Below are 13,029 nucleotides of genomic sequence, written 5' to 3'. Positions count from 1 at the left end.
TGACTGGGCTGCTTAAGTCCTGAAGTATGAAGCAGCCAAACCAGATCAGCTGTAATTAGGGAACCAAGAAGAAGAAGAAACATGCCAATTCTGGAAGTCTCTTCCTGACAGTATTGTGCGTCTATCAACAACACATGGACTGTAGCAGTTCAACAAGGCAGCTAACCTTCTCAAGGGCTACTGGGAATGGACAATAAGTGCCAACCCAGCCAGTGATACCCACATCCTATGAATGAATAAAACAAAACTCCCACTTTCTACCGTAGCTTTTAACTGTTACCCAAACTGTCAGACAAAAGTTTTGTTTCATATACCCCTCAAAGGAATGGTAGCACGTGTTAGGCCATATTATCTACTTTTATATTGCAACATTCTCTGCTGACCTAAGTATCTTCTACTAAAGTTGTAAGTTCACAATGTAATATAAATGAACATTACTTCTTTCACTGAAAATAAATAATACATGTGCCAGATTTCTGGACCATAAGCATTTCAAATGGAAACCTATAGTTAATTCTAATATTAGCACTCAATTTTCTACCACAATTTACGAACACTGAAGTCCAATTTCAAAATCTCAAAGTCATAGAATAAAAAAATATAATGTCGGTTTCATACATAATGTTATCATTTTACATCCCTTATTTTAAAATTAAAATTCACTCTTTATACTTCGAACAACATTGTATTAGCTCCATTTTGGAAAAAGCACAAAGGTGTGAAGTCACATTGCATTCAATAGTGAGTTGTGTCACTCAGAGTGCTTATAACATTCCAAAACAATCTTGAAATGGTAATATATGGTCATTCCCTCATCACTGCTGCAACAAAGTCTTAAATGCCTCTATGTAATAACGCTGAGGGTCTACCTATACCACACAGACTGCAGTGGCTCAAGAAAACAGCTCACTACTGCTATCTCTAATAAAATGCTGACTTAACCAGCAATACTCAATCTACAAAGAAATAGGTATAGTGCACAAACATGACACTTTTTTCCTCACAAATGAACAGTACTGAGAAACACTTAAAAATCAGTGATAATCAAGAATACAAACTCTTTCTCTTCAATAAGCACTATTAGGAAAATATAGTTCTAACCCAGATAAGATGCATTATAGATATGGCACCACTGGATGGATATAAGAGGTTGTGGCTCCCCAACCTAGGAGTTAGTTTGATCCTTCATTTTATTTGTCTGTCAAGTTTCGGAGCTACTAAAGCAAAACTTTTTCTGCAACAGTCAAAATTTTTTTTAATCTGAACCATCCTTTTAGTTACAGTACAACCCTGCATAAAGAAATATTCCTCAGCTTTAATCCTAAGACATCCATTCTCAACTCTGATAACCTGCCATTCTTTTTCCAAAACGTACTATTCCGGGTTTAGTCCTTCTACAATGTTAAGTGTGTTGTTGTGCATGGAAGACTAGGGCATTTCCAAATTACGTACCCCACTTCATCAACCATCTTCATAGTTGATCGTTCAGTGTCACAGACCAGCATCATTGCTTTCCTGAACTCGAAGGTTGATGACACACAAGCTGTCAATTAAAAATGTGCGAAACACTCTAGTGCTGCTCGCACTAAAGGTTGAGGAACATTAGTGTGCCTCTGAAATATTTGAATTTTGCTCATTTGACAACTAGAACCCACTATCCTGTCTGCACATATTTGTCTCATCATTAACAATGCCCATTTCCAACTTCATCTATGTACATTGGCTGATGAAACCCTTGTCCACTTTTATTAATTCTTGATTTGATGATTCCAACGTTGTCCTGGTCAGCCTCCCATTCCTCACCATCCATTAACTTAAGCTTGTCCAAACATCAGCTCCACATATCCGACCTCATATCAAGTCCATTCACCTGTATCTATATTTGCTGATCAAATGCAGCTGCTAACATTTTATAGATGCACCATAGAAAGCATCCTCTCTGAATGCATCACAGCGTGGTATGACAACTGCTCTTCCCAGGATCGCAAGAAACTACAGAGTTGTGAACACAGCCAAGTCCATCTCACAAACCAGCCTTCCATCTGTCAATTCTATTAATTCCCATTGCTTTGAAAAAGCAATCAACATAATCAAAAGGCCACCCCCCCCACCAAATTTCTCCAATGTATCATCTCTCCCCATCTCTGATCTCCTTCAACTCCATAGTCATCTGAAAATTCTGCACTCCTCCAGTTCCAGTGTCTTACCCCTCTAATTTTGATTGTTCCAGGTGTTAATTTCTGAAATTCCCTTTATAAACCACATTCATGTTCTCTCCTACTTTACAACACTCCTTAAAACCCATCTATTTAACAATGTTTTTGGTCATCTGTACCAATATCTTACTGGATCAGTAGCAACGTTTGTTTGATTAATGCTTTGTGAAGTGTCATCGGACATTTTATTACACTAGCAGCACTTTATAAATGCAACTGTTCCTCATACTTTAACTGTTTGTACCTCACATAATTGGTAAAGCAATTGAAACTACCACATTCCCTTCAACTTCCTCTCCTGTAAACTCTAATCCATCTGTGAAACATTAATGCCATTTTTTAAAAAAACAATACTTGCATCATACCAAAATCGGAGGCACTTCACAGTAAATTACTTTTGAAGTAGAGTCAGCAAACGAGCTGCCATTCTGCATCAGCAACATCTGACATGTAGCATTCAGAGTAATAACTATATACTCAACCTTTTAATTGCATTGAAGAGAAGGAAGTCTACTAAAAGAAATGCCTATTTTCAAATAGCATAAATGTTTAGCATCCATCTAAATGACTGAAACTGACAACAAAGTAAGTTCTTCCATAAGAAATTATATTTATATTGATTCTTCCATAACATCACAAAACAGTATTATTCTTTAGAGGTGTGGGTTAAGTCAATTTGTAAATTATAAAAAGATAAAGTTTTCAATCTAAAAATACACAATTAGAGTCGATAGAATGAATCACTGCATCATCAGGGCAGGCTATGCAATACCAGTACCCTCTCCAAACATCAGGTCATGGGGGCAACTCCCCTTTGCATGTCACTTGCTCCATGTCTCTTATGCTTTGAATGCTATACCCATTACTCAAGTCCCATCCCACTTCCTTCATACATCTCTCTCTGATTATTCTGCCTCTCCTCTCCCTACTAATTATCCCAAGTCCAGGTTAAATCCTTCCCAGTTGGGGTCTTAGTTACCTCCATTATTTGTCCCCGCCCCACACTAGGCTGCAGTTCCCCAGCTCCTAACCCTGGGTTTTGGTTACACCATGCTCAATTCCAATTACCATAGAATCCTTACAGTGAGGAAGCAGACCATTCAGTCCATCAGGTCCACACCGACTGTCCAAAGAACATCCCACTAGAACTAATCCCCGCCCTCCCCCAAACACTATATTAACCCTATAATCCTGCATTTCCCATAGCTAATCCATCTAGCCTGCACATCCCTGGACAAGTCAGCACAGCCAATCCACCTCAACTGCACATCTTTGGACTGTGGGAGGAAACCAGAGTACCTGGAGGAAACCCATGCTGACACAGGGAGAATGTGCAAACTCCACACAGACAACTGACCCAGACTAGAAGCAAACCCAGGTGTCTGGTGCTAAGAGGCAGCATTGCTAACTACTGAGCCACCATGCCTCCCATTAACTCCACGTATATCTCTGGCACACACCCGATCTCCAGTTCCTTTTCAAACCCTGTGAGTTATCAACCCCAGCAGGTCCAAATAACTCCCCAGTCACCCAGTCCCCAGTTATTCCCATGATGTGGAGGTGCCAGAGTTGGACTGAGGTGGACAACACCACAAATCAAATGACACCAGATTATAGTCCAAAAGGTCTATTTAAAATTGCAAGCTTTCAGAGCCAGAAAAGCTAGCGGTTTGATTTTTTTGACCCAGCAGCCATGGTGATCCCCTGCTGCATCTCCCTGACCCTGGTTTGCAGCACCTCCCATCCTCACCTTCCCCCCTTGGACCCCACATCCCTCAGCCAGCCGCTTGTGTCTGACCCCCATTCAGCCCCATACTCTCCCTCTGCGAGAACCCATCTCCCCGATCCCTGTGTCCCTTCCCCACCCCTCCCCCACTCCCCCCTCACCGCCCCCACCCCTACCCCTCACCCACCCCAACCCCTCACCTAACCCTCCTCCCCCCTCCCCTCCACCCCACCCCACCACCCCACCCCTACCCCCTCATTCCCCTACCCCCTCACTCCCCTGCCCCTACCCCTAACCCCACCCTACCCCTCACCCCACCACCGCACCTTACCCCTCACCCCACCACCCCACCTTACCCCTCACCCCACCACCCCACCTTACCCCTCACCCCACCACCCCACCCCTACCCCACCACCCCACCCCACCCCCTCACTCCACCCTACCCCTCACCCCACCTTACCCCTCACCTACCCCCACCCCTCACCCCACTCCTCACCCCACCCCTACACCTACCCCTCACCCCAACCCTACCGCTACCCCTCACCCCACCCCTACCCCTCACCTCACCCCTACCCCTCACCCCACCCCTAACCCCTACCCCTCCCCCTCACTCCCCTACCCCTCCCCCTCACTCCCCTACCCCTCCCCCTCACTCCCCTACCCCACCTTCACCCCACCCCTACCCCTCACCACACCACCCCACCCCTACCACCCTTCCCCTACCCCCTCACCCCCTACCCCTACCCCCTCACCCCCCTACCCCTACACCCTCACCCCCTACCCCTACCCCCTCAACCCTCTACCCCTACCCCCTCACCCCTCTACCCTACCCCCTCACCCCCCTACCCTACCCCCTCACCCCTCTACCCTACCCCCTCACCCCTCTACCCTACCCCCTCACCCCTCTACCCTACCCCCTCACCCCCCTACCCCTACCCCCTCACCCCCCTACCCCTACCCCCTCACCCCTCTACCCCTACCCCCTCACCCCTCTACCCCTACCCCCTCACCCCTACCCCCTCACCCCTCTACCCCTACCCCCTCACCCCTCTACCCCTACCCCTACCCCCTCACCCCTACCCCCTCACCCCTCTACCCCCTCACCCCTCTACCCCTCTACCCCCTCACCCCTCTACCCCTACCCCCTCACCCCTCTAGCCCTACCCCTACCCCCTCACCCCGCTACCCCCTCACCCCTCTACCCCTACCCCCTCACCCCTCTACCCCTACCCCCTCACCCCTCTACCCCCTCACCCCTACCCCCTCACCCCTCTAGCCCTACCCCTACCCCCTCACCCCTCTACCCCTACCCCCTCACCCCTCTAGCCCTACCCCTACCCCCTCACCCCTCTACCCCCTCACCCCTCTACTCCCTCTACCCCCTCACCCCTCTACTCCCTCTACCCCCTCACCCCTCTACTCCCTCTACCCCCTCACCCCTCTACTCCCTCTACCCCCTCACCCCTCTACCCCTACCCCCTCACCCCTCTACTCCCTCTACCCCCTCACCCCTCTACCCCCTCTACCCCCTCACCCCTCTACCCCCTCTACCCCCTCACCCCTCTACCCCCTCACCCCTCTACCCCCTCACCCCTCTACCCCCTCACCCCTCTACCCCCTCACCCCTCTACCTCTACCCCCTCACCCCTCTACCTCTACCCCCTCACCCCTCTACCCCTACCCCCTCACCCCTCTAGCCCTACCCCTACCCCCTCACCCCTCTACCCCCTCACCCCTCTACTCCCTCACCCCTCTACCCCCTCACCCCTCTACCCCCTAGCCTTACCCCCTCACCCCTCTACCCCCTCGCCCCTCTACTCCCTCACCCCTCTACCCCCTCTACCCCCTCACCCCTCTACCCCTACCCCCTCACCCCTCTACCCCCTCACCCCTCTACCCCCTCACCCCTCTACCCCCTCTACCCCCTACCCCCTCACCCCTCTACCCCCTCACCCCTCTACTCCCTCACCCCTCTACCCCCTCACCCCTCTACCTCTACCCCCTCACCCCTCTACCTCTACCCCCTCACCCCTCACCCCTCTACCCCCTCACCCCTCACCCCTCTACCCCCTCACCCCTCTACCCCCTCACCCGCTGCTCTTGATCCTGTCGGTGAAATTTGCCCAAGCGATGCCGTCGGGCCGCAGCCCCGGGACCAGCCGGAGTCGCCCGTTATTCTCGAGTAAAACCGAGCGGTGCAGCTCCGGGGAGGCCGCGCGGCCCAGGCCCAGCAAAAGGAGGAGGACGGGGAGGCCCAGGCTCCGGGATCGGAGCGGAACCGCCTCACTCAGGCCCCGGGCCGCCGCCATGTCCCCGCCCGCGATCACATGACCCGCAGGGTCAGGGGTCACCTTCAGGGTCAGATCCCCCATCACATCCGCGAATTCATGGAGCGCCTCGCTCCCCCTATTCCCCAGACCCCCACTCCCCCCAACACCATCCCCCACTCCCCAACACCATCCCCCCACTCCCCAACACCATCCCCCCACTCCCCTCAACACCATCCCCCCACTCCCCTCAACACCATCCCCCCACTCCCCTCAACACCATCCCCCCACTCCCCTCAACACCATCCCCCCACTCCCCTCAACACCATCCCCCCACTCCCCTCAACACCATCCCCCACTCCCCTCAACACCACCCCCAACTCCCCTCAACACCGTCCCCACACTCCTCTCAACACCATTCCCCCACTCCCCAACACAATCCCCCACTCCCCTCAACACCAACCCCCACTCCCCTCAACACCATCCCCCCACTCCCCAACACCATACCCCACTCCCCTCAACATCATCCTCCCACTCCCCTCAACATCATCCTCCCACTCCCCAATACCATCCCCCCAGTCCCCTCAACACCATCACCCCACTTCCCAACATCATCCCCCCACTCCCCTCAACATCATCCCCCCACTCCCCTCTACACCATCCCCCCACTCCCCTCAACACCGTCCCCCCACTCCCCTCAACACCATCACCCCACTCCCCAACACCATCCCCCACTCCCCTCAACACCATACCCCCACTCTCCTCAACACCATCCTCCCACTCCCCAACACCATCCTCCCACTCCCCTCAACACCATCCCCCCACTCCCCTCAACACCATCCCCCCACTCCCCTCAACACCATCCTCCCACTCCCCAACACCATCCCCCACTCCCCTCAACACCATCCCCCCACTCCTCACAACACCGTCCCCCCACTCCTCTCAACACCGTCCCCCCACTCCTTTCAACACCATCCCCCCACTCCCCAACACCATCCCCCCACTCCCCTCAACACCATCCCCCACTCCCCTCAACACCATCCCCACACTCCCCTCAACACCATCCCCCCACATTCCTCAACACCATCCCCCCACTCCCCTCAACACCATCCCCCCACATTCCTCAACACCATCCCCCACTCCCCTCAACACCATCCCCCCACTCCCCTCAACACCATCCCCCCACTCCCCTCAACACCATCCCCCACTCCCCTCAACACCATCCCCCCACTCCCCAACACCATCCCCCCACTCCCCTCAACACCATCCCCCCACATTCCTCAACACCATCCCCCCACTCCCCTCAACACCATTCCCCACTCCCCTCAATACTATTCCCCCACTCCCCTCAACACCATCCCCCCACTCCCCTCAACACCATCCCCCCACTCCCCTCAACACCATCCCCCCACTCCCCTCAACACCATCCCCCCACTCCCCTCAACACCATCCCCCCACTCCCCTCAACACCATCCCCCCACATTCCTCAACACCATCCCCCCACTCCCCAACACCATCCCCCCACTCCCCTCAACACCATCCCCCCACTCCCCTCAACACCATCCCCCCACTCCCCAACACCATCCCCCCACTCCCCTCAACACCATCCCCCCACTCCCCTCAACACCATCCCCCCACTCCCCAACACCATCCCCCCACTCCCCTCAACATCATCCCCCACTCCCCTCAACACCACCCCCAACTCCCCTCAACACCATCCCCCCACTCCCCTCAACATCATCCCCCACTCCCCTCAACACCACCCCCAACTCCCCTCAACACCATCCCCCCACTCCCCAACACCATCCCCCCACTCCCCTCAACACCATCCCCCCACTCCCCTCAACACCACCCCCAACTCCCCTCAACACCATCCCCCCACTCCCCTCAACATCATCCCCCACTCCCCTCAACACCACCCCCAACTCCCCTCAACACCATCCCCCCACTCCCCAACACCATCCCCCCACTCCCCTCAACACCATCCCCACACTCCCCTCAACACCATCCCCACACTCCCCTCAACACCATCCCCCCACTCCTCTCAACACCATCCCCCAACTCCTCTCAATACCATCCCCCCACTCCCCTCAACATCATTCTCCCACTCCCCAACACCATCCCCCACTCCCCTCAACACCATCCCCCCACTCCCCAACACCACCCCCCCCACTCCCCTCAACATCCCCCCACTCCCCTCAACACCATCGCCCCACTCCCCAACACCATCTCCCCACTCCCCAACACCATCCCCCCACTCCCCTCAACACCATCCCCCACTCCTCTCAACACCATCCCCCCACTCCTCTCAATACCATCCCCCCACTCCCCTCAACACCATCCCCCCACTCCCCAACACCATCCCCAAGTCCCCTCAACACAATCCCCCCACTCCCCTCAACATTATCCTCCCACTCCCCAACACCATCCCCAAGTCCCCTCAACACAATCCCCCCACTCCCCTCAACATTATCCTCCCACTCCCCAATACCATCCCCCCACTCCCCTCAACATTATCCTCCCACTCCCCAATACCACCCCCCCACTCCCCTCAATACCATCACCCACTCCCCAACACCATCCCCCCACTCCCCTCAACATCATCCCCCCACTCCCCAATACCATCCCCCCACTCCCCTCTACACCATCCCCCCACTCCCCAACACCATCCCCCACTCCCCTCAACACCACCCCCCACTCTCCTCAACACCATCTTCCCAATCCCCAACACCATCCTCCCACTCCCCTCAACACCATCCTCCCACTCCCCTCAACACCATCCTCCCACTCCCCTCAACACCATCCTCCCACTCCCCTCAACACCATCCTCCCACTCCTCTCAACACCGTCCCCCCACTCCTCTCAACACCGCCCCCCCACTCCTCTCAACACCGTCCCCCCACTCCTCTCAACACCATCCACCCACTCCTCCCAACACCATCCCCCACTCCCCTCAACACCATCCCCCAGTCCCCTCAACACCATTCCCCCACTCCTCTCAACACCATCCCCCCACTCCCCTCAACACCATCCCCCCACTCCCCTCAACACCATCCCCCCACTCCCCAACACCATCCCCCCACTCCCCAACACCATCCCCCCCCACTCTCCCCAACATCATCGCCCCACTCCCCAACATCATCGCCCCACTCCCCAACACCATCCCCCACTCCCCTCAACATCATCCCCCCACTCCCCATCACCATCCCCCCACTCCCCTCAACATCATCCCACACTCCCCAACATCATCCCCCCCATTCCCCAACGCCATCCCCCCCACTCCCCAACGCCATCCCCCCCCACTGCCGAACTTCACCATCCCCTCACTCCCAAACACCATTCCCCACTCCCTAACAGCATCCTCCCACAACCCAACACCATCCCCCCACTCCCCAACACCATCAGCCACTCCCCAACACCATCTCCCCACTCCCCGACACCATTCCCCCACCCTCCAACACCATTCCCCCACTTCCCAACAACATTCCTCCACTCCCCAACACCACTCCCCCACTCCCCAACACCTTCCACCCACTCCCCAACACCTTCCACCCACTCCTCAACACCGTCCCCCCACTCCCCAACACCATTCCCCACTCCCCAACACCGACCCCCACTCCGCAACATCATCCCCCTACTCCCCAACACTATTCCCCCACCCTCCAACACCATTCCCCCACTTCCCAACAACATTTCCCCACTCGCCAACACCACTCCCCCACTCCCCAACACCATCGTCCCACTCCCCAACACCATCCCCCACTCCCCTCAACATCATCCCCCCACTCCCCAACACCATCCCCCACTCCCCTCAACACCATCTCCCCACTCCTCAACACCACTCCCCCACTCCCCTCAACATCATCCAACACTCCCCAACATCATCCGTCCCATTCCTCAATGCCACCCCCCCACTCCCGAACTTCATCCCCCCATTCCCCAACATCATCACCCCACTTCCCAACACCATCCCCCCACTCCCTTACACCATCCCCCCACTCCCCTCAACTTCATGCCCCCACTTCCCAACACCATCCCCCCACTCCCCAACATTATCTCCCCACTCCCCTCAACATCATCCCCCTCACTCCCCAACACCAACCCCCACTCCCCTCAACACCATCCCCTACTCCTCTCAACACCATCCCCTACTCCCCTCAACACCATCCCCCCCACTCCCCTCAACATCATTCCCCCCCACTCCCCAACATCATCCCCCCACTCCCCAACACCATCCCCCCTCTACCCAACACCATCCCCCACTCCCCTCAACACCATCCCCCACTCCCCTCAACATCATCCCCCCACTCCCCAACAGCATCCCCCCCACTCCCCTCAACATCATCCCCCCACTCCCCAACATCATCCCCCCACTCCCCAACATCATCCCCCCACTCCCCAACACCATCCCCCACTCCCCAACACCATCCCCCCACTCCCCAACACCATCCCCCCACTCCCCAACACCATCCCCCCACTCCCCTCAACATCATCCCCCCACTCCCCAACACCATCCCCCACTCCCCTCAACACCATCCCCCCACTCCTCTCAACATCATCCCCCCACTCCCCAACACCAACCCCCACTCCCCTCAACATCATCCCCCCACTCTCCAACACCAACCCCCACTCCCCTCAACATCATCCCCCACTCATCAACACCATCCCCCCACTCCCCAACACCATCACCCCACTCCCCTCAACATCATCCCACACTCCCTAACATCATCCCCCCCATTCCCCAACGCCATCCCCCACTTCCCAACACCATCCCCCCACTGTCCAACACCATCTCCCACTCCCCAACATCATCCCCCCACTCCCCAACAACATCCCCCCTCTACCCAACACCATCCCCCACTCCCCTCAACACCATCCCCCACTCTCCTCAACATCATCCCCCACTCCCCAACAGCATCCCCCCACTCCCCTCAACATCATCCCCCCACTCCCCAACATCATCCCCCCACTCCCCAACACCATCTCCCCACTCCCCAACACCATCCCCCCACTCCCCTCAACATCATCCCCCCACTCCCCAACACCATCCCCCAATCCCCTCAACACCATCCCCCCACTCCCCTCAACATCATCCCCCCACTCCCCTCAACATCATCCTCCCACTCCCCAACACCATCCCCCCACTCCCCTCAACATCATCCCCCCACTCCCCAACACCATCCCCCACTCCCCTCAACATCATCCCCCCACTCCCCAACATCATCCCCCCACTCCCCAACACCATCCCCCCACTCCCCTCAACATCATCCCCCCACTCCCCAACATCATCCCACCACTCCCCTACACCATCCTCCCACTCCCCAACACCATCCCCCCACTCCCCTCAACATCATCCCCCCACTCCCCAACACCATCCCCCACTCCTCAACACCACTCCCCCACTCCCCTCAACATCATCCAACACTCCCCAACATCATCCGTCCCATTCCTCAATGCCACCCCCCCACTCCCGAACTTCATCCCCCCATTCCCCAACATCATCACCCCACTTCCCAACACCATCCCCCCACTCCCTTACACCATCCCCCCACTCCCCTCAACTTCATGCCCCCACTTCCCAACACCATCCCCCCACTCCCCAACATTATCTCCCCACTCCCCTCAACATCATCCCCCTCACTCCCCAACACCAACCCCCACTCCCCTCAACACCATCCCCTACTCCTCTCAACACCATCCCCTACTCCCCTCAACACCATCCCCCCCACTCCCCTCAACATCATTCCCCCCCACTCCCCAACATCATCCCCCCACTCCCCAACACCATCCCCCCTCTACCCAACACCATCCCCCACTCCCCTCAACACCATCCCCCACTCCCCTCAACATCATCCCCCCACTCCCCAACAGCATCCCCCCCACTCCCCTCAACATCATCCCCCCACTCCCCAACATCATCCCCCCACTCCCCAACATCATCCCCCCACTCCCCAACACCATCCCCCACTCCCCAACACCATCCCCCCACTCCCCAACACCATCCCCCCACTCCCCAACACCATCCCCCCACTCCCCTCAACATCATCCCCCCACTCCCCAACACCATCCCCCACTCCCCTCAACACCATCCCCCCACTCCTCTCAACATCATCCCCCCACTCCCCAACACCAACCCCCACTCCCCTCAACATCATCCCCCCACTCTCCAACACCAACCCCCACTCCCCTCAACATCATCCCCCACTCATCAACACCATCCCCCCACTCCCCAACACCATCACCCCACTCCCCTCAACATCATCCCACACTCCCTAACATCATCCCCCCCATTCCCCAACGCCATCCCCCACTTCCCAACACCATCCCCCCACTGTCCAACACCATCTCCCACTCCCCAACATCATCCCCCCACTCCCCAACAACATCCCCCCTCTACCCAACACCATCCCCCACTCCCCTCAACACCATCCCCCACTCTCCTCAACATCATCCCCCACTCCCCAACAGCATCCCCCCACTCCCCTCAACATCATCCCCCCACTCCCCAACATCATCCCCCCACTCCCCAACACCATCTCCCCACTCCCCAACACCATCCCCCCACTCCCCTCAACATCATCCCCCCACTCCCCAACACCATCCCCCAATCCCCTCAACACCATCCCCCCACTCCCCTCAACATCATCCCCCCACTCCCCTCAACATCATCCTCCCACTCCCCAACACCATCCCCCCACTCCCCTCAACATCATCCCCCCACTCCCCAACACCATCCCCCACTCCCCTCAACATCATCCCCCCACTCCCCAACATCATCCCCCCACTCCCCAACACCATCCCCCCACTCCCCTCAACATCA

General features: G+C 56.3%; 1 protein-coding gene across 1 annotated transcript in view; it reads right to left on the bottom strand.

Annotated features, from left to right (window-relative positions):
• Positions 1 to 6,282, bottom strand: part of plbd2 (phospholipase B domain containing 2) — a 42,262-nt gene extending 35,980 nt beyond the window's left edge. The window contains exon 1 of the mRNA XM_088000094.1: positions 6,034 to 6,282. Within this exon, the coding sequence (XP_087856220.1) occupies positions 6,034 to 6,251 (218 nt within the window). The 5' untranslated portion in view covers positions 6,252 to 6,282. The remainder of the gene's footprint in view (positions 1 to 6,033) is intronic.
• Between the last annotated feature and the right edge of the window lie 6,747 nt (positions 6,283 to 13,029).

The sequence above is a fragment of the Chiloscyllium plagiosum genome, unplaced genomic scaffold (assembly GCF_037043375.1).
Source record: "Chiloscyllium plagiosum isolate Xiang-an unplaced genomic scaffold, Cpla_swu_hap1 HiC_scaffold_24, whole genome shotgun sequence".
NCBI classification, from domain to species: domain Eukaryota; kingdom Metazoa; phylum Chordata; class Chondrichthyes; order Orectolobiformes; family Hemiscylliidae; genus Chiloscyllium; species Chiloscyllium plagiosum.
Note: the sequence above shows the minus strand (reverse complement) of the source record. Positions and strands in the feature narration are given on the sequence as shown.